Genomic DNA, 27,261 nt, shown 5'->3' with positions numbered 1-27,261 from the left:
TACTGAACTGAAAAATAAGGTCATTTTTTGGCTAAATAATAATAGACCCCTCCCCTCCTACACTTATAGTGAAATCTTTGCAGAGTAGGTTGGGTGGGTCACAGACCAAAGGATTTAGCTGGTGACTGTATTATTATTAATTTCAGAGAAAGACGGGCAGTTGAATTTATTTGTGATGGGCACCACCATAGGGAGGCAAGTAATATACAGACCCTTAACTTAAGTTATTTTTATCCTCCCCCTATCGCCCATAAATCAAATTTGTATTCTTTTGAGGCACACCGAGGGGACTCAATGATGCTGCACAATAATCAATTCAACATCCCGACTTTTAATCGCTTCGACAGGGTCTATGGGCTTGAAGGAGTGGATTGACTGAGTACAGGGTACGTTATGGTTAATGATAACTCTAATTCACAGAATACATCTGCACATAATGGCCAACTCATAGACGGATCTAGTTGTTTTCAGCCTGATTCCCGTGTCGGAACCCGGACATCAGATCCAGAAGCTAGCGGGGAATTGGGGGATAACAGTTCTGCAGCTAACATCCATACTGAAAATAACATCAGATCTAGTGACGCCCTTAGATGTAACAGTCAGGTGGATAGTGCCATCAAAGAGAGCAAATGGGCGATCATTTTAAGTCTACAAGAAACTTGGGCGGAAGAGGCTCACCATTTGTGTGGTTTTAAGACTATACACACATCAGCGATAGGCTCCAGACTTGGAAGGGCAAAAGGGGGACTATGTACTTATATATCTAATTATCTCAAAATTGAAAAAATAGAAATAGCTCACAACACTAGATACTATCACACGGTCAGGATACATGTAGATAAAGTCCTCTGCTTGGTTATCATCCATTTTTATAATAATGTCCCTTCGGAGGCAATTGAAGACATATTAAGAGCATTGAATACAGATGTTAAAAGTTTATTAGGCTGGAAAAATAAAGAAGTTCTTGTTATTTGGGGAGGGGATTTTAATTGTTCATTATGTAAAAGAGGGGAGCTAGGGACATGCGGCATAATGTTGGACAGAGAGATTAGTTTATCACATTTTGAGCACACTGTATGTGGGGATCTAATGAATGAAATAATGTTTTCCTGTGATATGGGCTATGCTAACAGACTCTGTCAACCAGAAACATCTTTCTGCCCCACATTCAATGGCAGAGGCGCTTCTTCAATAATTGATTTTATAATGATATCCTCTAGATATGCAACACAAGTTAGGAATTTTAATACTCTTGATATCGCTTTAAGCGATCATTTCCCTTTAAGTGTTGAAATTTTAATTCCTAATTATGATCATGTTAGCAGTAGAACATCTAGGCAGCCTATAAATAATATCGCCTTGAATCGATAAAATGAGTACTCCCTAAAATGGACAAAGGTGATACCAGACGACTTTCTTTTTAGTTTAGTTAAGAAATGTGAAGTCAGTATTTATGCTTGCCTGGATGAAAATTCAAATAATTCTGAAATTATAATTTTTTTTGCAGTTATCGCCTCTTACATCAAGAAAAGTTTGTGGATAGAAACCAATAAACATAGAGAAGACTCATTGGTTGGTTTGACACAGCATGCACTAAGGCTTATTCTAACCTGAAACATGCTTTAAATGCTCCTGAAAAAGACCAGATTTTAATAAGGGACCTGAGAAAGAATTATAAGAAGACACTTAAGAAAAGAAGAGATGAGATGAAAAAAGAGGCATGGAATTCCTTGTGTGAGGCTTCACTGAAAAGAGATACTGTAGCTTTTTGGAAAGCGGTTAATGCCCCTTTTCTTAATGATAAAACAAAAGCAGCAATAGAGATAGCCATAACGGGGAATGAATGGGTTTTACATTACTCAGATCTATATAGTGTGTCACCCGCACTAGAGCAGTTAACATTAGAGAATGCAACAGATTCCCAGCCTCCACACAGTATTAAGAGAGTGGAGTTGGATATCACCTTGAATAAAATTACCATGGGCATTAAAACCAGCACGGGAGGAAAGGCATCGGGCCCGGATGGGGTGCCGGTTGATCTGTTTAAAAACAATGTGGTGTTATGGGGTCCAATCCTTACGCAAGTGGTAATGCATGCTGCACGAGTGGACTGTTAGAATCATGGTATGAGTCTATTATTGTACCTATATTTAAAAAGGGGGATAGAACAAATTGCTCGTGCTATCGCCCCATTTCATTATTAGACTCAACAATTAAGATCATTGGACGAGTGATTTTAAATAGATTACAATCTTGGGCGGACGAACATCTAATTATTAGTGATCTACAGTATGGCTTTCGGAAGGGTCTTGGCACTATTGATCAGGGCCTTAATTTACACATTCTCCTAGAAAAATATAGCAGAGCCAAGAGAGGTCGCTTATTTTTAACTTTTGATGACTTAACGTCAGCTTTTGATTGTGTTACCCATACTAAGTTATGGCTAAATATGGAAAGTTTAGGGGTGGAAGAAAATATAATTTCTTTTCTCAGGGAGCTTTATTCTGGAGCAAGGGCTAAATTTAGATTTGGAAAGAATGGGGATTGTACAAGGGCTTTTGGCATTCCAAGAGGAGTGTGGCAAGGATGTGTCCTTGCCCCATTCTTGTTTACAATTTATATTAATGATTTAGAAAGAACCTTGCTGAGGGATTGCAGGGACATGCCTAAGGTAGCCAATAGATCTGTTCCGGCACTCCTATACGCGGATGACGCGGTATTGATGGCCCTGACGCCCGTTGCCATGCAGAGGATGGTAACATCCTTCTCCCAATTCATGACAAGTCTGGATTTGGGCATCAATTGTACGAAGACGTTTTGCATGAATTCTGGCTCCGGGGCTAATAAAAAGAAAAAGGTAATGTTTATTAACTCTAAACCCCTTGATTTTACACCTACATTTCCCTATATAGGAATTTTGTTTGACCAGACTGGTACTTGGACAAATGCGGTAAAAGCAAGAAGATTCCTGTTTTGTAAATCCTTAATGGCATTGACTAACTTTAGTCGAAAAATGGGCAGAAGGCCGATTGGGGAACTTCTGTGTGTATATAGAGCCACCTGTGTAGCTATTGCGACCTATGGCGCAGGGTTATGGGGATTTACGAATGTGAAATCATTACAGGTTGCAGAAAATTGTTTTCTGAGATATCTCTTATCAGTTCCGGATAGTGTCTCCACATTTATATGTCACGCTGAACTCGGACAGTCGTACCTAGAAGATGTAATTAAGGTACAACCGGTTCTGCTGTGGCACAGGGTATGGACTACCGAAGAGTGTGTTTTTAATCGTTCCATTTTGAAGGATGCGATGAATATTAATAATGTTAGCAAGATTAGGTGGCTGCATTATGTAAAGACGTTTCTTATACAAATAGACCATCAGGAGTATTTTAGCGATCCCCCATTGATGTGTAATGTCTCAAGGAAAGATCTTAAAAATCTTTGTATGACATACCTGAGTGATTGTAGAACTATCTGTGAAATGATAAAAACAACCGTGGTGGCTCACCATCTAATAATGACTACTTTTAACATCCAACCGTGTGTTAAGATATATATGAAGGACTTTGAAAGGTTTTTATTAACACGGTTTAGGTTAAATATCTTATTTAGATTTTTAAGCTTCCCTAAGATGAATGACTGGACAAGACAACTTTGTAAATGCCCATGCGATGATATGTCTAGTCAATAAGACATACACATTTTGTTTTTCTGTAAGTTCTACTCAATACCGAGGAGAAGATGGATAGTACCAATATTAAAGAGTATGGAACTTAGGCAATGTCGCCCTGCATTCCTGGCCATTCAGACATTAGACAATATATTTACTGTTGCATCTGTTTCTGCTTTTTTAAAAACATTTTTAAATCACGGAAATCAATTCATGTATGAAATTGCATTACTTATTTTAACGAGGGTTGACTTCTTATTTTTTTTATTACCTTTTAATATATATTGTAAATGTGTTTTAAACTGTACTTTTATGGTTATCCTCAGTATAATAACCGAATAAAGTTATTTTGATTGATTGATTGATGTGGAGTGTATTTATGTTGCATTGAGTTGAGTGTAATTATGTGGTATGTAATTCTGTGGTACTAAGTGGTATTATGTGGAGTGTATTTATATTGCATTGAGTAGAGTTTAATTATGTGGCGTGCTATTACGTGGCACTGAGTAGTATTATGTGGAGTGTATTTATGTTGCATTGAGTAGAGTGTGATTATGTGGCATGTAATTATGTGGCACTGAGTAGTAATATCTGGATTGTATGTTGCATTCAGTAGAGTATAATTATGTGGCGTGTAATTATGTGGCACTGAGTGGTATTATGTGGAGTGAATTTATGTAACATTGAGTAGAGTGTAAATATGTGGTACTGAGTGGTATGTGGAGTGTATTCATGTTGCATTGAGTAGAGTGTAAATATGTGGTGTATACCTATGTCGCACTGAGTGGTATTTTGTGGAGTGTATTTATGTTGCATTGAGTAGAGTGTAATTATGTGACGTGTAATTATGTGGTACTGACTGGTATTATGTTGAGTGTATTTATGTTGCATTGACTAGAGTGTATTTGTGTGGTGTGTAATTATGTGGAACGGAGATGCAGTGGTCATGATGAGTGATGCTGTGGTTATGCTGAGAGATGCTGTGGTGCACTTAGTGATGCTGTGGTTGTGCTGAGTGATGCTGTGGTTGTGCTGAGTGATGCTGTGGTTACGCTGAGTGATGCTGTGGTGTGCTGAGTGATGCTGTGGTGCTGCTGAGTGATGCTGCTGAGTGATGCTGTTGTGGTACTGGGTGATGCTGTGGTGGCCCAGAGTGATGCTTTCTGGCATTGTGGTGGCGCAGAGTGATGCTGTGTTAGTGCTCAGTGATGGTTTGGTGGCGCAGAGTGATGCTATGGTGTGCTGAGTGATGCTGTGGTACTGCTGAGTGTTGCTGAAGTGCTGCTGAGTGATGCTATGGTGGCGCTGAGTGATGCTGTGGTGGTGCTGAGTGATGCTGTGGTGGCGCTGAGTGATGATGTGGTTTGCTGAGTGATGCTGTGGTTGCGCTGAGTGATTCTGTGGTTGCGCTGAGTGATGCTGTAGTTGAGCTGAGTGATGCTGTGGTTACGCTGAGTGATGCTGTGGTTGCGCTGAGTGATGCTGTGGTGCTGCTGAGTGATACTGTGGTGCGCTGAGTGATGCTGTGGTGCTGCTGAGTGATGCTTCTGAGTGATGCTGTTGTGGTGCTGGGTGATGCTGTTGTGGCTCTGAGTGATGCTTTCTGGCATTGTAGTGGCGCAGAGTGCTGTTGTGTTAGTGCTCAGTGATGGTTTGGTGGCGCGGAGTGATGCTGTGGTGCTGCTATGGTGCTGCTGAGTGATGCTGTGGTGGCGCTGAGTGATGCTGTGGTGGCGCTGAGTGATGCTGTGGTGCGCTGAGTGATGCTGTGGTGCTGCTGAGTGATGCTTCTGAGTGATGCTGTTGTGGTGCTGGGTGATGCTGTTGTGGCTCTGAGTGATGCTTTCTGGCATTGTAGTGGCGCAGAGTGCTGTTGTGTTAGTGCTCAGTGATGGTTTGGTGGCGCGGAGTGATGCTGTGGTGCTGCTATGGTGCTGCTGAGTGATGCTGTCATGCGCAGAGTGATGCTGTGGTTGCGCTGAGTGATGCTGTGGTTGCGCTGAGTGATGCTGTGGTGCTGCTGAGTGATACTGTGGTGCGCTGAGTGATGCTGTGGTGCTGCTGAGTGATGCTTCTGAGTGATGCTGTTGTGGTGCTGGGTGATGCTGTTGTGGCCCTGAGTGATGCTTTCTGGCATTGTAGTGGCGCAGAGTGCTGCTGTGCTAGTGCTCAGTGATGGTTTGGTGGCGCGGAGTGATGCTGTGGTGCTGCTGAGTGATGCTGTGGTGGCACTGAGTGATGCTGTGGAGGCGCTGAGTGATGCTGTGGTGCGCTGAGTGATGCTGTGGTGCGCTGAGTGATGCTGTGGTGCGCGGAGTGATGCTGTGGTTGCGCTGAATGATGCCGTGGTGCGCTGAGTGATGCTGTGGTGCGCTGAGTGATGCTGTGGTGCGCTGAGTGATGCTGTGGTTGCGCTGAATGATGCAGTGGTGCGCTGAGTGATGCTGTGGTGCGCTGAGTGATGCTGTGGTGCGCTGAGTGATGCTGTGGTGCGCTGAGTGATGCTGTGGTTGCGCTGAATGATGCCGTGGTGCGCTGAGTGATGCTGTGGTGCGCTGAGTGATGCTGTGGTGCGCTGAGTGATGCTGTGGTGCGCTGAGTGATGCCGTGGTTGCGCTGAATGATGCCGTGGTGCGCTGAGTGATCCCCACCATGTCGTTTGCATACAGAGAAGCAGTATAGCAGTATAAACAGCTAGAAACTGAAGGAGGACTGCTTGCATTTTATAGTACACTATGCTGTGTGGATGCTATATTAAAATATAAGGAGATATCCCTGTTTGAATGTATCAACCTTTCACTCAAGCTATCTACAATTAAGACACTTTACTTCAAACCATTTGTTACGGCTGGCTTCTAGTCAGGGTCTCAAATTTCCATTCAATGTTTCCGAGTCCGGAGACGTTTGTTAAGTGACATGCTCTGAAAACAACGAACCCCCAAGAGAAATTGCTGTACTACCTCTCTTACACGAACGAAAACTGAACAAAAACACGCACGGAGATTAACAGAATTGCAGAATTGCAATTTCTGTTTGTATTGTTAAATAACGTAAAACTGCAAAACAATTAGCATGAATGTAACTAAGCTTTCACTCAAAGCTCTCACGAAAGGAGGCATGCAATGTGCGTGTCTGCGTATTGGGCTACCCCCAGGCATTGACAAAAAATGTTCGAAACCCAAACTTGCAAGACTTAACTTAATGGGAGATAAGCTGGGAGGAGAGAGAGAGGCAGAAAGGGGAACAGGAGGAGGGACTGGGGAGAGAGGGTGCTGCGTATACCGAGGGCGGGCGGGTCCAGCAGAGACTGCAGAGAGACTGGGGAGGGCAGTGGGAGAAGGGGGAGGGGGAGGGAGGGCAGTGGAAGTGAGAAGAGGCAGGGCTGTAAATAATTAGTATGTGGAATAACATATACAGCTGTCGATTTTGGAACTGTGTTCGAGTCTTAGCGTCGGCTCTCCCCCTACTTACAAAAACACTCCACTGCTGGCACTGTTGGCTTTTCAATTAGTCCTTCACATATCGTATGCCCACCGTCCTGTGAGCACCAAATCCGCTGCAATTTAAAAATATATATATATAACGGTGGAGTGTTTCATTATGTAGCCAAAACACGACAGCAGACTCGGGGACGCGCAGAGAGCAAGCTGGATCCGCAGAAAGTTCTAAAGTTTTGCGAGAGGCACTATGTCCACTCTACAACTGGTTCCAAAGAGCAGGACCTACTGCAATGTCTCCATATTGAAACCGAGGTCTTGTTCAAAGTACACTGGAGAAAGGAGCAGACAGAAACCTTACACAAAGAAGGACATAAGAGCTTTAAAAGGTTGCAGGAGAACAAAGTCTTTATGAAGCCCTTTAAGAACCAGAAACAAGCACTGGCAATGCCAATAGGTCAGGCATTAAAGGACTGTCGTATGATCCTGTGAAGCTTTACAGGTAAAGAACAAGGGAATAGATATGCGTTTGTTCAGAAGGCTAATAGAATAATATTGTGCTGCCAATAGATAACTAGATAATGTATGTTGTTTTTCTTCAAGACATGTGGGCGGAGCCAAAAACCCTCTTTAGTGCTGCTCGCATATTTGTCTGGCGACAGCTGCACTATCATGCCAAACCATAAAGACTACTTCCATCTGTGATGGAATGCTTAAAAACCAGGGTGCGACTATACTTGAACTCCAACAGTACTGTGAAGTCATAGAAATGCAAACAGTGCTATACGAATCTCTACAACATAAAGTGAGAGTGCCCATTATACGTGGTGGTGCAGAGACTAAAACAGCCAACAGCAAGTGCAACACCTTGTTAAACAAACACATCATGATGCGGAAACGTCGTCTTAACCATGCAGAGCGAAGCTAATGTAAATGGAGAGAAATTGCAAAGTGCTTATTAAAAAAAAAGCTGGCCTCACTAGCATACTTACTTCAACAGCCTGCTTAGCAGAAAGACCGGGTAAAATTCCTCTTCAGTTGGCCACCTTGATGCACACTTGTCAGCCCTGCTTTAAGAGAAATAAAAGCTCTTTGCCGCCGAGAGTCCGCTCTTGCGAGGTCCGCGCGACAGAAATAAAACAAGAATAAGTGCATCTGTTTCCAATTAAGGGCGTGATAATTGGAAACAGATGTCGCTGCTGACGGCCGCGCTGCTGCTCGCTTCTGCGCACCCTAGGCCACAAGAGAAAGAAGGCGGGACATGCACCCGCCTTTGGCCAATTGCGTGCTGTCTTTCTTAAAAAGACGCATGCAAAGGCCAATAGCGGGTGAAGAAAACAAAAGCACACACGCGAGCGTGTGTTCCAAAGTTTAAAGCCCTTACTAAATGTCTCGCAGAGCGGCGCATGCGCCCTGGCTCAGGCAAGACCTAAATACGAGGAGATTGTAAATCTGGGAATGCATCAAAATCCATGGGTGTTGCATGGGAACACCCACAGCAATGCCCATCGACGACCTCTTTGATACAGAGTAAGGCAAGGCAGCGACTTGCGTTGCTTTGCCTTACTCCATATCTACGAGGCCATGAAAAGCCATGCAATGCGACTTTGCGTGGTCTCATAGATATAGGTCTGCACTCGCCCTCACCTGTGCGTCAAAAAAAGTGGCACACCGGCAGAGCAATGGACTTGTAAATAAGCCCCTAAATCTATAAGGCTCCGTTTTTAATAACTCCTCCCTTTGTGACTCCACCCCCTTTCTGTTGCCACACTTTGACCCCCTTTGTATGAGTTCCCAGAGCACATTTTTCATACTTGATTATATGTAAGCTAACCGGTTTTTTTCTGTGACAACAGAGGGTTTATCTTTCACATTTTAACAATTTATTTGAATGACCAAAACATTTTTCCAGTATTATTCCACCCCACCTCAATCCTCGCGCCTTCAAACAAACACATGGAACTATGAGAACAAGCATGTAGGCTGCTCTTACCAAGGGGTCCTGTTCCGTTTGGAGAGGTAGCATTGCCTAGAAAGAAAAGTAAAGAGGATGGCCATCAGATATAATATTGAATTTACATAGAAATACCACAGACAACTCTTTAGCAGTCTGCTGCACTAGTGCATACTTTTAAGATAATACACATCAGTTTAACTAGAAATAGCATAAAAAAACATATTTAGCAGGCTTTAAGGATAACATCCGAGGCTGGTTAGTGGCTGAGTTCCTTGAGACCACCATACACTCAGAAAAGAAGAAGCTGATGACATGGATGAGGCGTAAGTACATAAGAGTTCATTCATATATTAAACTCTGCGTTTGGATTCTTAGAGACTGCTCCATCTTTAAACACTGAATTCAAAGCATTGAAACGACTGACCACATAACTGTACGTAAAATTTCTCTGTCTAATAAAGCTGTTTTAACATGATTTCATCTGCGACTTTGATGTGAATCAGAACAAGCTGAGTCAATCGGAGTTGCTGTTCTATGCAGTATATTCCCCTGGTCTGGGTTTAGGCAACTTTTGTACTACTGTGAAATCTTGTAAAATTCGACAAATATGTCTTTCTTGAATTTCTCAGACATCAAACTTTGTGCTCTGTATGTTCATGTGAGACTGATTGAGGTAATGCGACTGCAGTGTGTCCAAAATGCTGCCGCCAGAGCCCTGTTGGGGCTCCAGCGTAATTGTCCCTCTACTGGTGCCATCCGGAGGCTACATTGGCTACCCATGGCTAAGCGGATCCAATTTAAGGCTCTCTGCCTATCTTTCAAGATCTTGAAGTTTGAATCGCCCAGCCTCCCAGTTAACCTGCTAGCCCCGTATGTCCCAACTCGCCAGCTGCGCTCCCTGGGGCAGCATCTGGTTAGAGTTCCCTGTGTGAAGCGCCTTCGGGCCGGGGGCCAATCCTTTCGTTGCTTGGCAGCCAAACTATGGAATTCCTTGCCTCCCCAGATCCATAGCATGGATCGCCTGCTGGACTTTAGGAAAGCAATCAAAACTTTTATTTTTCCCTCTGCCTAGTCATTTCTTGTCCTTCTGTATGTTCCTTGCACCTACCTGCTCTGATTCTTAGCCCTGATCCTTCTGACGCTGGCAGCACCGGGACGCCTCTTTGCTGAGGCAGCTGTGCGCTATATAAATTCAGATAACATAACATAACATAACATTGCAGCAAAATGTCTTGAGCTAGATAATTTCTCCTTTAATTGCTGTGCTATTTCGAATGCCTTTTGAAAGCAAGATATGCCCTTCCATTCATTTCTCACATGAGAAACTGGCAGGTGCCTTCTATGTAATTTCACACAATGTTTGTGAAATGTCACTATAAAAAAATTGAGATTTTACCACCCCTATTCTTCACCAGTGAACTGATTATAGGAATCTTTAACCGCTTTCGGCAGTCGACGAACCATTTGTGTACACTGCAGTGCATCCTCACTGTGGTATACAGGAAGGTTTGTCCACCGCAGTGCTTCATAAAATTGTTCTGATGTTTACACACGAGATACATTCCACTACTTTTTCTTACCCAGAATTCCCTGAAAATGTGAAACCTTTGCTAACATCTTGCATTTTCCTTACATTTTTGTGAGGGAAAGTTCCATAATCTGCACAGATCCACAAAATTCCTACCACCTAGTGTTAGAATCCGGGTTCTCTGGTTGGCACAGGTAGGTACTTGTGACAAGCAGGGAACCTTTCCTCTAGTCAGGGTAAGGGGTCACATTACTAAAATAACCCCTGCTCACCCTCTAGGTAGCTTGGCGCGAGCAGACAAGGCTTATCTCAGGGCGTTATAGGTTAAGCATTTGTGAACACATACAGTAACCAAGTGACAACACTACAAATGGACACCACACAGGTTTATATTAAAAATAAGGATTCTTTATAGAGGATTATCACAAGACCATTAAATGATTAAAAATACACAATACGGTTGCTTAGTTGGTAGAAGATTGCTTAGTTTCTCTTAAGTTCTTAAATGCGACACTTTAAGTCAATGTACCTTAGATGCGACACGCAGGGCAACGAAAGTGTTGCAGCGATGCAGATGCCTTGAAGTTCTTGGTGCAAAAACAAATAAAGACGGGATCTTCCAGATGCGTTACGCTTCTCGTATGTTGCGAGAAGGCTCGACTCGATGCGTCAGCTACAGTGGCGTCACCTTTGACGAGATGCGGCCTTGGCAGCGGCACTCTACTCCAACGTTGCGAGACGCTTCCGCTCGATGCGATGCTGCAGCAGCGACGCCCCTTCTGCGAGATGCGACGACAGCGGCTCCGACGGCGGCATGCTTCTCCGTGGATGCGAGACTCTTCTCTTGATGCGGTGCAATGCGTCAGCTACGATGGCTGCGATGGCGACACGCTTCTTCGGCGTTGCGAGGTGCTTCCGGAATGATGCGAGACGCTTCCGCTCGATGCGATGCTGCAGCGGCGACACTCTCTGCGAGATGCGACGGCAACAGCTCAGACAGCGGCACGCTTCTCCTTGCGTCGTGCTTCCAGCTCCTTGCGACACGTAGTCCCTCAGAAGGCCCAACAACAGCAGCAGGCACTTCCAAAAGACTTTGGGGAGCTGGAGGGTGAAGTCCACTGGTCCTGGGACTTCGTTCAGGGGGCAAGCTCAGTTCAAGCAATTGGAGATTTTTTCAAAGCACAAGTTGAAGCAAAGTCTTTAGTAGTCTTTCTCCTCTCCTTCAGCAGCAAGGCAACCACTGCAGGCCAATCCCCCAGGTCAGGGACAGTTACTCCTCCTACAGCTTTTCCAGTTCCTTCTCCTCTGGCAGAGGTTCTTCTTGTTTCAGCAGGATCTAATTTCTTGGGAGCAGGGTCCCAATACTTATACCCCTAATTCCTTTGTTCCTCTGGGGTAGAGGGGCCTGTGCCCAGTCCAAACCAGTTCTTGAGCACTCTGTTGACATGACTCTGCCTTTCTATTCAGGGTGCAGGGCAGAGACATCAGCCGCTCCGCAGGAGGTGGAGCCAGCATTGTGGTAGCAGAGCACAACCCTATTCAGAGCCCAGGTGTACTCCTCCCACCAATCTGACTGCCAATCTTCCTATTCACCACCAGGCTGCCTGGCCCTGCCCCTCTGGGTTTCCCCAGCCCTGTCACTCACACAACCAGACAGGCAGATACACATCATAGCAGAGGCGGGCTGAAATGGTCAGGCAAGCAAATACCAACTTTCTAAAAGTGGTATTTGCAAACACAGAATATTAAAATAAACTTTACTAAAATATGTATTTTATTATTCTGAGTTCAGGCATACTAAACTCGAATTTCTACCATGTTCCCTGGGTCTGTTAGGATCATAGAATGTAACAATTCTGACAGCCCATTCTGGCCTATGGAGAACAGGTAGCCTTACCATAGTGAAAAATGAAAATGGCTGTAATTCACTATTAGGACATGCCACACACATCAGGGCTTGTCCTACCTTATGCTTACAATGCACCCTGCCCTTGGGCCTACCATAGGGGTGACTAATATGAAGTTAAGGGAAGGTTTAGGGACTGGCAAGTGTGTGCACTTGCCCAGTCAGCATGACAGTACCAGACTGCACGCAGGTTCTGCAATGGCAGACCTTAGACACATTTTACCAGGCCGCTTCTTTGGGTGGCACAACCAGTGCTGCAAGCCCACCAGCAGCATTTGTATTTACAAGCCCTGGGCACTCCTGGTGCACTTTACTGGGGTCTGACAGTAAACCAAATAAGCCAATCATGGAATCCAACCAACATATACATTTTAAATAGGGAGCACTTGCACTGTGGCACTGGTTGGCAGTGGCACAGTGCTCTGAGCAGCTGACACCAGCAAAACACATGCGGCACAGTGACAAAAAGTGGAAGGGAGACTCACGCCAAGGTGCCAGGTCTAACACCTAGCATTCTCATACTCCTCCCTATAAAGACGATACCTCACTTGTGTGGCTGAGCCTAGTATTTCTGACAGGAAAATATTAAAACTGTGACTATAAGAAGCCAATATCGTCTTCGTATGGTCCCTGGTTTAATATGTTCCAATCCTATTGCCCACCTTGATAAAGCCCCAACAGTCTTTACATCTCCCTGGAGCGCACAGTATCCTCATGGCAAGCAAGAGGAAATTTAGATATCTTTGGGCACTAATTTGGCATGAAGGTCAACAGAGAGGGTATACATCCCAATTTCCTCTCAGTTGCTAATGTGAATAGCCACTCTATTCAAGCTCTGAGTTAGCTGGCAACCTTATTAACCCTGGGCATTTCTGAAACCTAGAGACCCAGACAAATCCAGGGAAGTGTGGCTTTCATGAGTCCTGCTATGTTTTCTTATCCAGAATTTGCTGCAAACATCAAACTTTGGCAAAAATAATGCATTTTCTTCACCCTTCTGTGAGGGAAAGTCCAGGAATCTGAGGGTGAGTCACAAAATTCCTACCAACCAGCATTCCCACACTTCTTCCTATAAAAATGGTACTCCACTTTTGTGGGTGGGATACCTTTCGTTTGAAAAAGTTATGAAGGCTTATGTGCGAACTACACCAAACATCAAAATAGGGGGTGTGAAATCCTCAGCAGCTAAGGCATTAAAGGAGTCTCCAGGAGTGTAAAAGGTAACTTCATCGACATAGGCAAAGCAACACCATTTGCAGCTCAGAACAGCCTATCACAAAAGGCTCTTTTAACATACACGCACCACCAATCACAGATTGAACACTTATTAACGGCACAGCCACTCCCATCCCCTCCGACTTCTACTCTGATTTTTCCAACCAGACTCTTAGTCTCACTCTGTGACTCAGACTCAATTCACCAATCTCAGAACCATAACAAAATGACAAAAAAAATGGTCCACGGTAAGAGTAGATTGGAATGATCCAGTGCCATGGACAAAAAGATCTGATCTATAACAAAATTCTTGCATGTTTAGGTGGAGGGTTCCTTTATCTATCACAAACACACGTTTGCTTCTTTTATATTCTCCACATCCAAGGTCTTTGACATATGGTTCTCTTTACAATCCTACTCCTTTCAAACCTGTCTTACGTTTCTGGGCTCTACCAAGTATGTTACCATTTTGCATGAAATGACTGAATGGCAAATAAACATAAGAGTGAAATGAAATCTTTCAATGGTCGCGGTGAAATACGAATTTCACCATCAAATTGACAGCCTCCAAAACCACTCTGCAGAGTTTTGCCATTGGCAGGGCTACAGATATTGCAGCATAGAGGACCAAATTATGCCGAAAGGTTGTCTGAATCATGCTGCAAAAACTTAAAATAGCGCAAAACATATTATGCCAGTAATATTTAAATCCATTTGAGTTAGAAACAGCGGGGCAGATTTACAAGCTCCTTGCGCTGCCAGTACGTCACTTTTTGTGACACACTGGCAGCGCATTACACTGCCCCATATTTACAAGGACTGGAAAAGCCACAGCCCCTTTACACGTAGCACTTTGCATGAAAGTGGGTTTTCCCACGCAACACCCATGGACCAGACACATTTCCAGATTTACGAGAATTCATAAACCTGGAAATGCGTCAGTATGCTACGCCACCCTAGGGGTGACATAGCTAGGCGCAACGAGGAGAAATGTTTTCATTTCTCCTCGTTTATGTCCTCTTTCAATGCATGCTGCATTCTACAGCATGCATTGAAAGAGGCAAATGCCTGTAGTGATTGTTTTTGTGCAGGAAGGTGCGCCTTCCTGCACAAAAACAATGTTCCCATGATGCAGGCATCCTTGCACCATAGTTGAAGGGTGCCTGCGCCGGTGCATGGCAGCTGTTCGTGCGCCAGCGCAGGGGAGAGCACAGGAAAAAGACATATCCCTGTAAATATGTTGCATTCCTGTGCTCTGAAAGTGCTGCAGAGTGGGGCAGACAAAAGGCTTGTGGTGCCACGCTGTGGCACCTTCTTGTAAATCTGCCCCAACATTTTTGGGGAAACCTGTAGATTAATTGGCAAATCTGATACATCCATATTAATGCAGTAAAGGCTGAAGCCACAGTATCGCTTAAATCCACGTGCCCAAATGAGGATCCAATATGTTGTTAACAATTATTTCATGGAAGAGAAACAAAACATGAACATTCTAATTCCACACCAATCACAATGTTTACGTATTCACCCTATATGTGGCAGATGTAATGAAAGCACTGTCAATAATCTTGCTGATGAAATAACATTACCTATTTAATGAAACATTTTTTAGATGTTGGTATTTATTGGTTCAAATATTTTGAGGGCATAAACATTGCATTTAGTGTGTAAGTTAGGGTTTGTATAGCTGTTGTGTGAGTTATGAAATGCAGTAGCGGCTCCTGGAGGGAGTGCTGCCGGGCGGTGACGCAGGGCGGAGGAAGGGCAGGGTGGGGGGTAGTAAACTCCGGATTATGGCCGAACGGAGGTAAATATACAAATAAATGAATAAAACGAATTTAGTTGCGCGCGATGGAGCGCGCGCAATGAAATTCGTTTTATTTATTTATCCGTATACTTATCTCCGTTCGGCCATAATCCGGAGTTTACTATCCCCCCCCCCGCCCTGCGTCACCGCCCGGCAGCACTCCCTCCAGGAGCTGCTTAACAACAACCGTGAATGTTAGTGTTTTTTCATTTTAATTTGTATCCATAACTTCACTTAAGCCTTTATTTTTTCTGGGATTTTTCTTTACTTTTTTGATCAACCTACAGTTTTTTACCAGCTGTGAGCTTACAACTCACTGGGTATGGTTTTTGGCTGTAAGCAGTGCGGATTGGCTGCCAGGACTGGCCATTAGACATACCTTTCAACCATCCCGTCAATGACGACCAGGCCCTGCTGTGCATAGGTTTTAGTCATAAGCAGCAGAGGTTGGCCACAGGCAGAAAAGCCCCCTAATCTATAGTTTCACTGTGATGTGTGATTTTCACTGTGATGGACTACTTTTTCTACGTCCAAGCAGTATTCAGTGCCCCAAAGCATTAGTGATTGTGTGCTAAACAAATAGCCATTACCTTTATCCTTTGCTTAAGGCCATGCGCAGCAAGGACTGGTCAGCACCCAACCAGTCACAGGCCGCCACGCCCTACTGGGCACAGCATGTGTTTGCTGTAAGGCCTGCTGCAGGCTGCCAACACTCATTGCTAATTCCCCCTTTTCCTTTTCCCATCAATTTTTGTAAAGGTTTCGGACCCTATTTAGAGCTTTGCAAACCCGTGACAAGCTCCTTGACCATGGATCATGGAAGACATGGCAAGCGTAATTGTCCTTTGTTGATACTTCCATGGGATTTGTAGAAAACTTTTTTTTAATTAGCAGAACCCGAGAAAGGATCACGCTTAGGCCCATGAAGCTCGCCTGGGTTTGCTTTCTCCACTCATTCATTCATTGGAAACTTTATTCGATCTTTTTTTGTTCAGATCATAAAATTACATAAAAGTCGATAAAACTGGACAATAAAATCACAACCGATTACAATTCTTTTCATAGACAAGCCCCCCCTTGATCAGGTTTACAAAGGATTTCCATATAAAACACATTTAAGGAAATGCATTAAGTTAAAAATTACTAGCTATATTGTTGTAGATATATATATATATCGTTTTTAAAGAGTAATTAAAACAGTGAACAAGTAAAAGATCCTCATAGTTCATCTATGGACCACATATTTCCTTTTATGCCGACAAGCCCATAAAAAAGATGCAACTGCAAAGCAGGCAAACGGGTTCGGGAGTGATGTTAAAAAATATAATGCAACCCAGCATTGATGAAATGTGTGTCTCTTTAGAGTTGGTATAATAAATGTGTTTCTTTCTTGAGCATACATGCTACAAAAAAATACCAAATGCAAAACATTTTGTGGTGACTTAGAATCAAAAGGGCACAAAGGTAAATCAGAGTGCCTAAATCTTTTACCTGGATACCCCAACATCAACAGGATCAGATTTAGGCAAAATCTCAGTAGGATAAACTTGTGATGAGAGAATGGGACCTCTGCTAAATATGAAAACTCACCCTCCACTATTGGGGGTGTTAGTTGATACATCCAGACCATCTGCACACCATAATTCTTCTCTCAACGGTCTTATTGGGCCCTAAGCTTGAAAGTCTCAGCCAACCTCAGCTTGGGAAAGTTTGGGCATGTCATTTGGGCCTTAAAAAGATTCAACAAGCCTAAGGCACAGCATTCCTGCTCAACATAGCTTAACCATCCACTCCTGCTGTGGTTCTTCATTTTGAGTAGGTCTGTAATAATTCTTTAGTTAAGGGGGACTGTGTCCCTACGCCAAATCGGCAGCCACAACATGAGTGGTGCCAGGAGAATTGAGTCAGTAATATAAGAAAGGCCCAATTCTATATGAGAGATATAATTTGAGTATGATTGTGGACGGGAGATTAGAGATTTCAAAAATTTGCTTTCAACTATTTGTAGTGGCTCAATGGGGGCCATGCCCCATACGCCTGTCTCATATGCCGCGGCTGATACTGTTTTGGCATGATAGATCTTTTTTATGGGGCCAAGAAGTCTGGCACCCAACCTCCTAGTGAATGTTTTTAGTGCCGCTAAGCTCCAGTCCATAACCATTGCTCTTCCTTTCACCAACTGTGCCCAAGATTGATTCTTGTCGAAAAGGACTCCTAAATATGAAAATGAATTAACCACCTAAATTTTTTTGAGTCCATATGAAATTGTGGTACTTTATCTTTTTTCCCTGCCCCTGCAATTAGTATAAATGACTTCGCTTGGTTAACTTTTAGGTCCAGCATACTCATAAAAGCCGCATATGCTGTTATCAGACGCTGGAGACCCACGCCAGTGCTGGAAAGCAGTACGACATCGTCGGCGTATGCCAAAATAGGGAGCCAATGGGAATCAAGTATGGGAACATCCAGGGATGCGCCTGCCAGCGCATCCTCCATACCATTTGTATAAATAGAAAATAGAAATGGTGCGAGGACGCAGCCTTGCCTTACCCCTCTTAAGATCTTAAAGGGGCGGGTACGCTCCCCATTCCTCCCATACCGAACACATGGGGAGGCATCAGAATACTTTTGGAGAATGAAGTCATTTAGGGGCTGCTCCATTTCCATCTCTGCCATAATGTTCCAGAGCTTAGGGTGGGAGACGCAGTCAAATGTTGCAGTTAAATCCATAAAATCTAAATACCCTTAGCCCTCACATATGTATTCATAATAAGAGAGAGATTCAGGCACTGATCAACAGTGCCCTTCCCCTGTTGGAATCCATACTGGGTCTGCATTAAAAGATTCCTATCTTGCGCCCAGAATTCGAGCCTAAACAAGAGAAAACGACCCATCAGTTTGGCAGTTGTGTCAATAAGGGAGATGGGTCTGTCATTTTTGGGATTCACTTTATCTCTCTTTTTAAAAATTGGGACAATTAAGCTCGTCCTCCATGATGGCGGGGGCCCAGTAGCCCCATCTTATTAAAAACATTTGGCAGCAAGGGGCCCCAAAGATCTTGATCTGTCTGGAAAAAGTCTATTGGGACCCGGCCCTTTCCCCTTGCTACAGGCCTCTAGTCCACGCTTTACCTCCAACAGGGTGAATACTAGATTTTCTTGGGGATTAGGGCCTACTGAGTTGGGAGGACTGGGGTGAGAAGAAGTGTGGGAAAAATGGTTGAGTAGTGTGCCACCCAATCATCTTCAACTATGTATAAGTCTAAGACAGCATCTCCTTGGTCTTAAAGTAAGAAGCGTTAATTATGTCCCAACACTCTTAGCTGTTTCCTGAATCTGAGGCATACTCTAAATTGGGCCAGATTTCCTCCCTCCTTACCCTCTCCCTAGGTTTCCTTGCTGATTTATAATCCCTACGTAAGGAGGCGGTTAGTATTGCATCCCTAGGTTGTGTCTTTAATGCTGTTACGAGGGCCTTTCTGGATTTTGTGCAGGGGGAATCAACCAACCATTGGTCTTTTTGGATCTATCATACTTATACCATGTTAATGTATTTTTTATGTTATCCAATAGGTTTGTGAAGCCTAATATTGTTACAGTGGGGGAGCTATTTGGATCCAAACATGTTTCTATACTAGCTAAAGAATTACTGACCATTTCAAAAAGAGTTATAGCACTATCAATTCAGGCCCACTTTAATTGATATCCATTTCTCCTTGCAATTGATGGTGGAGCTATTTCCTGCTGTCTAGGCAGTTTTCTAGGGGCAGAACGGATGGCGTGATCACTAAAAAATGTAAATTGGGCATCAACGTGGGTGCAGCTCTCATTGAGGTGGTTTGAGATCAGAAGGAAGTCTATAGTTGTTTCATATTCAAAATGTCGGAATGTTTTATGTAGGGATTTAGTGGTAGAAGAATACTTATTCACAATCACCATGTCCCTGACCAAGAGTGTCCGATTCAGACTATTGCCATAGGTGCTGTGAGAGAAGTGATGTAACTGATTACCCATGAGATCTGTCATACCACATACTTTCTCTAAACTGTGTTTGCAGGGGTGGATGTTAAAATCTCTGAGCCAGAGGACATATATGGGTTCTTTAAGCCTATATGTATTTAGAATAGCATCCAGTTCCTTATTTACGTCATCTACGGCCAAGTGCATATTGGGCCCAAAATTGGTATTGTAAAAGTTTATTAAAAGCCAAGAGCCTAGTTTGGGCAACTCAAGGATTAGAATGTGGAAGAAGAAGCTATTTTCTATAAACATTTTTATCTTCAGGTCCGATGTATTTGGAATCAGCATTAACAAACCCCCGTTAGCCCTCCCTGATGGCGTTGGAACTGCCCTCGATTGGAAGGAATGGTAGACATTTACAAAAATGGGGTCCGCAGGCCAGGTTTCCTGAAGGGAGATTAAATCGAATTCCTGCCAGATTTTTGCCCATTGATCATTGCCCACTTTATTTGCTATACCCGCCATATTCCAGGTTGCTAGTAGAAATGAATTAGCCTGCTCCGTCTTCCGTTTAGAAGACCTAGGGGTTCACTAATTTTGGTCAGTATGATTTCTGGTAGTGAAGGATCCTCAAGTGGACTTAGAGGTAGTCAATCACAAAGGTCCATGCATGAAAGGGATGCAAATATGTTTGTAAGGGGTAAACCTAGATTTTCCAGTGGGATCGAATTTGCGTCGTCCTCCCAATAATGCAGCGGTGGTTTCAAGCCCATCTGGTTCACCGGGGGGGGGGGAGGGAATAGAAGTAGCTAAGCGTCAGGGCTGGAATGTGGGACTCTGTGTCGTTGGCACAAAAGAAATCTTAGTATTGATGGATTGAGTAGTAATAGTCAATAGGGTATAGAACACCACGGTACCTGAGGGCTGAAGAATCCCTTTTCGTTGTCCCGGTGTTAGAGGGGGAGGCCCAGCCCAGCCCAGTCTCCTCTGGGTTTCGACGGGTGTGGATGGGCCGGCACTTGGCCCAGGCTTCGTTGCGTGCCGGCGTCGGTGTTTTCAAGCACCTCCAGGCACTTGACATGATGGGAATTTAAGTTTCCCCTGTAGGTTCTCTGCCCAAGCTGATCTCCGCTCCCCCGGGCATAGGCACAGCGTTTCGTGGGCTACTCACAAGGCTTGCATCGGGTTCACTGTCCTTAGCTAGTTATTGAAGATCTCAGGGACCACAGTGTATGCTGTACACCCAGGCCCAGGGTTTGAGAACCCCATGGCAAAATCTGTATTTTTGTATTTTCTTATTCGCAGGAAAGGTTCCTTTGGGGCTCTCCACATCGGCTGGGGTAAGGATGCACTCACCATGTCCCCTTTGAACTTCTTCCAGGACATGAGGAACGAGTCACCGCATTCTCTAATGGTAGCTGCCACATTTAACTGTCTGCAAATTAGAGCATTCAGGGTTTCCCAGATCCTGGTGTAGGTTTGCCGACTTTTAATGAATGATGGGAAAAAAACTCCCTCGTACAATCTTTTTTGAATTTAGGACCTCATTTATGAGGCCCTACCGGCACTTTTTCACATGAATGTCACTTTTTGACGTTACGGTGGCGCAATGTGCCACAGGTATATTTATAGGGCCATGTCACGTGGCTTTGTGTGGTCTTCTAAATATGTGCCCCTTTCATGCAGAAAACTGTGTGAAAGGGGCGTTCCATGGGTGTTGCTGGGTGTTGCTGGGGGCATTCCCAGCAACATCCATGGCTTTTTGACACAGTCCTAGATTTACGAGAAATTGTAGGTCTGAGGCAGCGCCAAAAACGTATGCCTCCCAAGGGAAGACGTAAGGGAGGCGCAATGAGGAGGAATAGCTTTCTTTCTCCTCGTTTTTCCTCTTTCTATGTGTGCTGCATTCTGCAGCACACATAGAAAGCAAAAAAAGCCTCTTGTGATTGTTTTTGTGCAGGAAGGTTTGCCTTCCTGCACTAAAATAATCATCCCTGTAACGCATGCACACTTGCACCATGGTGCAAAGGTGCCTGTGTTGGCACACGGCAGCCCATTGTGCGCCGGCGCAGGGGAAAAGGACGGGAATGCGCTGTATATAATAGCCTGCTGCTCTGCGCTATGGCAAAAAAACCTTAAATGCGGCCTTTAGGGTCTGCATCACTTTTCAAAGTAACGGTCCACCTATCTCTATAATTTAACCCTTCAAGCCCAGAATAAAAAACGTTACATTCTAATTTTTTTAAACATCTGAATGGATTAACACCGAACCAAACTCTAAGTTTGGTTTGCTTCTGTTTAACAATTTTTTATGAGAATTAAAATGGGAAAGATCACTGTTTTAAACACCTTAGTAGTTCATGACTTAACTTCATGGACTTGCACAAAACATGCAACACCGATCCTAAAGTAGACAAACGTTTCATATGAAAGATTTGTGCAAATTCCTCAAACAGCACACACACGCACACACACATATAGATATCGTTAACAACTGTGTAATTCTGATTGGGTCATAGTCAAATCTGCACTAAACTTTGCAAAAGAAAGTTACTACGCTTTGGCTCCTTAATCGCTTGGTTGCTATGGCTGTGGCATAGTACTATTAACTGGGCGCTCTAGATGTGGAGTTCACATCCAATCACCAGGCACCAAAGCAGCAGATGTCGTGTACTGCTCTGGTGTCCCCCCATGTTACACCCCGTGTTAAAGTGGAAGACACTCCCACTGCGGCCGGGGAGGTTTGGACTCTCCTGCTAATTACATGATTGCATCAGTGACATAATCAAGTCATTAGCAGGAGTGGCACCCAAATAACTAGCTCCTGGTTTCCCTGGGAGCCCATGGGGGCTCAAAACATCCCCATTATTTGTGCTGCCAGGAAACTATACCAACAAGCATTTACAATGCAATGGTCTCGGCATTGTTAAAGTTAGAGCTGTTGGCATTGCTCATGACATTATTCTTGTTTATGTTTTTGTTTTTAAAACATTTAAAGAAACGACATTGTTATTTACAATGTCAATAGCTTAATCACTCTCCAATGCGAGACCTATTGCATTTGCACCCACACACAGAGCCACACACACAAAGCCACCTACACATAGAGCAACCCACACACAAATAGAGCCACCCACAGAGCCAGCTACACACACAGAGTTACCCACACACAGACAGAGCCACCAATCAGCCGTGCAGATTTGTCCACTAAATGGACTATCCATACAAGTTAGTGTGGCAGAAATGTGTAATCACGCAAATTTCTTTTGCTCCCCCCCCCATCAGTAAAAGATTTTAATGGGTCGAACTCTCAGGCACACATACTACCGGAAAAATGGGCATGTTTAGGAACTTCTTCAATCCATTTATGCACTTACTCATCCCCATTTTTGGGGTCAATTAGGGAATGTAAATGCAGCAGAAAATGCCACTGGAAATATTTCTTAATGCCCACAAAGTTATGACTTTCCAAGCCTTCCTAAATTTTCTAGTAAGCACCATGGTTGGTCAGTTCAAGATTACAATAAATCCCTTTTACCTGTTCAACTAAGTAACCCTTAGGAGAGCAAAAATGTTTTAGAATTAGGCTCATGCGGTTAAACTACAGCTGGGTTATATATTAGCCTCTCAAAAACAGCAAAATCTTGCAGAGAAGCATGGGATGTCAGGATCAGTGCATTACAACAACTACTGTTACTTCACGTGCCACTGTGAACGGCCACACACACCCACAGTCTGGCTTTTGTGCTATTTAATGACCACCGGAAATGCAATTCATGGCCCGACAGAGCAAGACTGCAACCAAGAGGAATTTAAACGACAAATAAAAATAATGTTATTCAAATAATGCCTTCACTAACTGCACCAGTCAGTGGATGCAATCAAAACAAACCTAGATTGATTAATGGCAGGAGTGACATGATGCAAGCTACTCGATTATTTTTACAGCTTCTTTCTGAAATGTGCAAGTAAATGAGAGATAGACCGGTCTTGTCTTTGTAGTATCAGCACGCTTACTGTTACTTTGCATTGTGTTGATTAGTCTTTATTAACCAGGTTTTACCATATGCAGTGTTTAGACGGAGCCTAAAGGCGCTCTTTTCAACGTATAGTGTGCCATGCCATAGAAGAGTATTTAATGAATGAATTAGACTACCCAATGCGTCACAAAACCTAAAATAATTAAATGAAAATGGTCTGATAATCATGAACTACCTGTCAGTGAAGTGGGTGATATTCACACTAGGTGTGATGATGGTGGTTTACTCGACCTGTGCCTTGGACACAATTACTCCATCAAGCGGCTCAAGGACGAAGATGTCTGAGGGATGCCCTGGTGTTCAGATTCTAAGAGCGCAGCTGGCTTCCAGCAACAATGAAGAATTTCTCACAGCTGAGCCCGTGCTATGGAATACCAATACCGTCCGGCTCTGCTGGGATTTCAAACACCAGCTGGCTACTTTCATCTCTCTAGAAATGCTTGAGTGGCCCCACTGAGCCCAACTCGCCCGCATGCGCAGTGATCCGATCTGTGGCGTTCACTTCCAGACCTAAAGTTATTCTGGACTCAAACAAAGTAAGCATGCATCAGGTGTGGCAGGTAAACAGAAGCTGGACCATGGTGGTCCAATGAAGAGTCAGTAGTCAGGCCAGAAGTAGGGATGGGGTGATGAGCATAACTGCACACCCCAGGGTCTGTTCTGGGCAAGGTGGGGCAGTGAATCTGCTACATCAAGCTCTTCTGAGAGGTCCCAGGTCAGCTTTCTGGATATCAGGGGGAGATCGAGGAGGACGGAAAAGGAACAGGCCATGAACAGGGACAAACAGCTACAATATTTAGCAACAAACTAGTGTTACCCGAAGTCTGCAGGTAGAAGGTTAAAACGGGTCTTAGCGAGAATCATAAATTCAGGGCCTCCAAGTCCGCTACTGTTCTAGGGCTGACTTTACTCTCGACTCTCACTACGGACTATCATGCTCCGGCAAATTCTGTGTTTATTCCTAACATGCCAGCTAACGTGACCATAATGGCATTGTGATTAATACGCACAACCACAGTAGGCACGGTACCACGTGAATCTCTCCCTTCTATGCGCTAGACTGCTATTGACTCTGCATCGCTCATCCAGCTCCACACCAAGGAATGTCAATGTCCTTCCCCATCACTTTCGGCACCCTCAACATGCGCGAGGACCACAGGACATCAGACTGCGTGAGCGATGACATCAGCTAGGCAACGCCATTACGCGTAAGTAATGTACAGCGATGACACAGTGCCTCGTATAATATACACAACCACCACAAATTAGGCACAAAAAAACAAAAAACAACGAAGTACTGAAAATCAGCACTCTGCTTACTTTATCACAGTCCCACCTTAACGAGACCACGCTGTTTGATATGGAGAACTTCCTGTGGTCCACGCAAAAGAGAGAGCAGTTACTCATTTGAAGATCCCTGGCAGTAAAGATAGCTCCTTCATGTCCGGCAAATGTTTACACAGTTGATTTCCATCAGGCGGAACTAGCATGTCCCAAACCGAAAGGAACATTCACAGGTCCACGCTGCTGTACCGGGGCCACGACGATGGTTCGCTTCCTGCCGCGGAATCTGGTACCTTTCGCAGACACCCAGGCATAAAGCCATGGCGAAAGGAACAAGCACACCACTGCCTTTCTCCGAGGTGAAGCAGAAATGCCTCGGAGAAAGGGAGCGGCGATTTCGGATGCGGGGCGTGTTTTAGGATTCGGGGGCGTGTTAAACACGCCCAGAGAAAAATCGGAAAAAAACACGCCCCCGAATCCGAAAAGGACGGGGCTTGTTATGAGAGACGAACCTCTTCTCCAATGGCTGGCCAGTATTCAAGAGGCCAGCCAATGGAGAAGAGGGGCGGGTTCAAGCCCCTCTTCTCCAAATCATTAAATCTCGGAGCAAGACTGCGCAAGCGCAGCCTTCGAGCCGAGACCTAAAATGGAGGTACGTTTGGAAAGCTGAGAAACTCAATTTGCTCCCCCAGGTGGCAGAATGCCCATCAGACTTCAGGGATAAGTGTAAAGAAAGAGAGGATTTGGGACTGCCCACCTTGCACAAGGGAATGCCCCCACCCCAAAAAGGGCACAACAGTCTTTCTACCCCTCACGCATTGGTGGCACATCATGCTCAGGGCCATGCCCCACCCCAAAAAGGGGCATTACAGTCTTTCTACCCCTCAAATGAATGCCACAATGTTTTCTTAAATCTATGCTCTGTAAATGTTAAACATTCCTTAAAATTATACATTTCCGTTGTATCTCTGTGACGTAAACCTCCAGAATCCTCATGGGATCCACAAAGGTCCAATTACCAATGTTCCTCCACTTGTGCAGATCAAAATGCTAAACCCTTGCGTGGCTCTGCCAAGTGCACACAACACAAAAGGCCACAAAACCCAATGTGGAGACATCAGCAATAGCGTAACTGGAGTATTTGGGCCCAGGGCTCGGCCACCACGTTGGGAAACCTACCATATCCAGACATTTCTGAAAACTAGACTATTGGGGCCTTGTGTGGATCCCATGATGTCTTCTTACCCACAATACCTGGCAAACCACAAACTTTACCTAAAAGCACTTGATTTTCTTTGCGTGAAATCACTTACATTTCTTGTATTTCTGTAACAGAAACTTCCAGAATCCAAAACATTCCTAACAGTGCATCATATGCCCTCATGTCCTGATCAAAACGCTACCCCACTTGTGTGACTAGACCTAGTCCCTGCAACAAGAATGGATTAAACCAAGGACAATGGCAGTCATAGCATATTTAACCAGGGACAAAGGGAGCCCTCACAAAGGACTCACAATGTCAATGATTTGACCCATTCCTGTCACAGGCACTTTGCCCAGTCATACAAATGGAGTAGCATATCAGGAGAAGTGGGGGAATGCTGAGTATTAGATATTTTGTGGACCCCTGCTGATTCCTGAAGTGTATGTGACTGATATTCAATGAAAAGGTGTTGTTTTAATCAAAGTTGGAGGTTCACAGGGCATTGTGGGTAAAAGAACCTTGTTGGAGCCTTGCAAGGCACCTCACCCTGGACTCCTCCATCTGTTTAGTTTTCAGATATATCTGGCTTTGGTAGGTTTCCGTGGGTGGCTGTCGAGCTCAGACCAAACTACTGCAGCTATCCCCATTGCCAAATCAGGTAATTTTGTATAGGTAATGATGATATTTCTACATTTCATTTTGGGCTACCTTTTTAATTAGGAGACATATGGGAGCACTCGGTGGTAGGACACTTAAGGATCCCCACAGATTCTGGACTTTTTCTCACATAAATGTGAGGATAATATGTGTGTTTTAGCCAACGTTTGAGGTTTGGAAGGGTTTCTCTGTATAAAAGCCTCATGAGGTCTACACAAGTCACATCACCCTGGTATCTCCCAGGTATCTAGATTTCAGAAATGTGTGGGCTTGGTAGGTTTCACTGGGTGCCAGCAGAACTGCCCGCATTGCAAACAAATGGTCAGTTTTACTAGAAATCCATGCTCGATTTGGACCTTTCCTATCACAGATGGTAGGTCCACTACCCAAGTGGAGTACCCTTTTAATAAGGAGATGTGTGGGAACTCTTGTGGAAGGAAACATGTGGATCTCTGCAGATCCAAGAACATTGTCTCACAAAAATGTGTGTTTTAGCCAATGGTTGTGGTTTGCAAGGGCTTGTGGGTTAAAAAAAACTTGAGGTATTTGTGCATGACAGACCAGCCTGGTCTCCCCCAGGTGTCTAGCTTTTAG

General features: G+C 44.2%; 1 protein-coding gene and 1 long non-coding RNA gene across 2 annotated transcripts in view; one reads left to right on the top strand and one right to left on the bottom strand.

The window, feature by feature from the left end:
* Positions 1 to 27,261, bottom strand: part of LOC146811634 (transmembrane protease serine 9-like) — a 1,785,969-nt gene that overhangs the window by 1,490,992 nt on the left and 267,716 nt on the right. The window contains exon 5 of the mRNA XM_085618610.1: positions 9,104 to 9,139. Within this exon, the coding sequence (XP_085474736.1) occupies positions 9,104 to 9,139 (36 nt within the window). The remainder of the gene's footprint in view (positions 1 to 9,103; positions 9,140 to 27,261) is intronic.
* LOC146811635 (uncharacterized) overlaps positions 1 to 27,261 on the top strand; it is a 126,405-nt gene that overhangs the window by 23,152 nt on the left and 75,992 nt on the right. The window lies entirely within an intron of this gene.

The sequence above is a fragment of the Triturus cristatus genome, chromosome 7, assembly GCF_964204655.1.
Source record: "Triturus cristatus chromosome 7, aTriCri1.1, whole genome shotgun sequence".
NCBI lineage: Eukaryota > Metazoa > Chordata > Amphibia > Caudata > Salamandridae > Triturus > Triturus cristatus.
The sequence above is the reverse complement of the archived record's forward strand: the minus strand, read 5'-3'. Positions and strand labels throughout refer to the sequence as shown.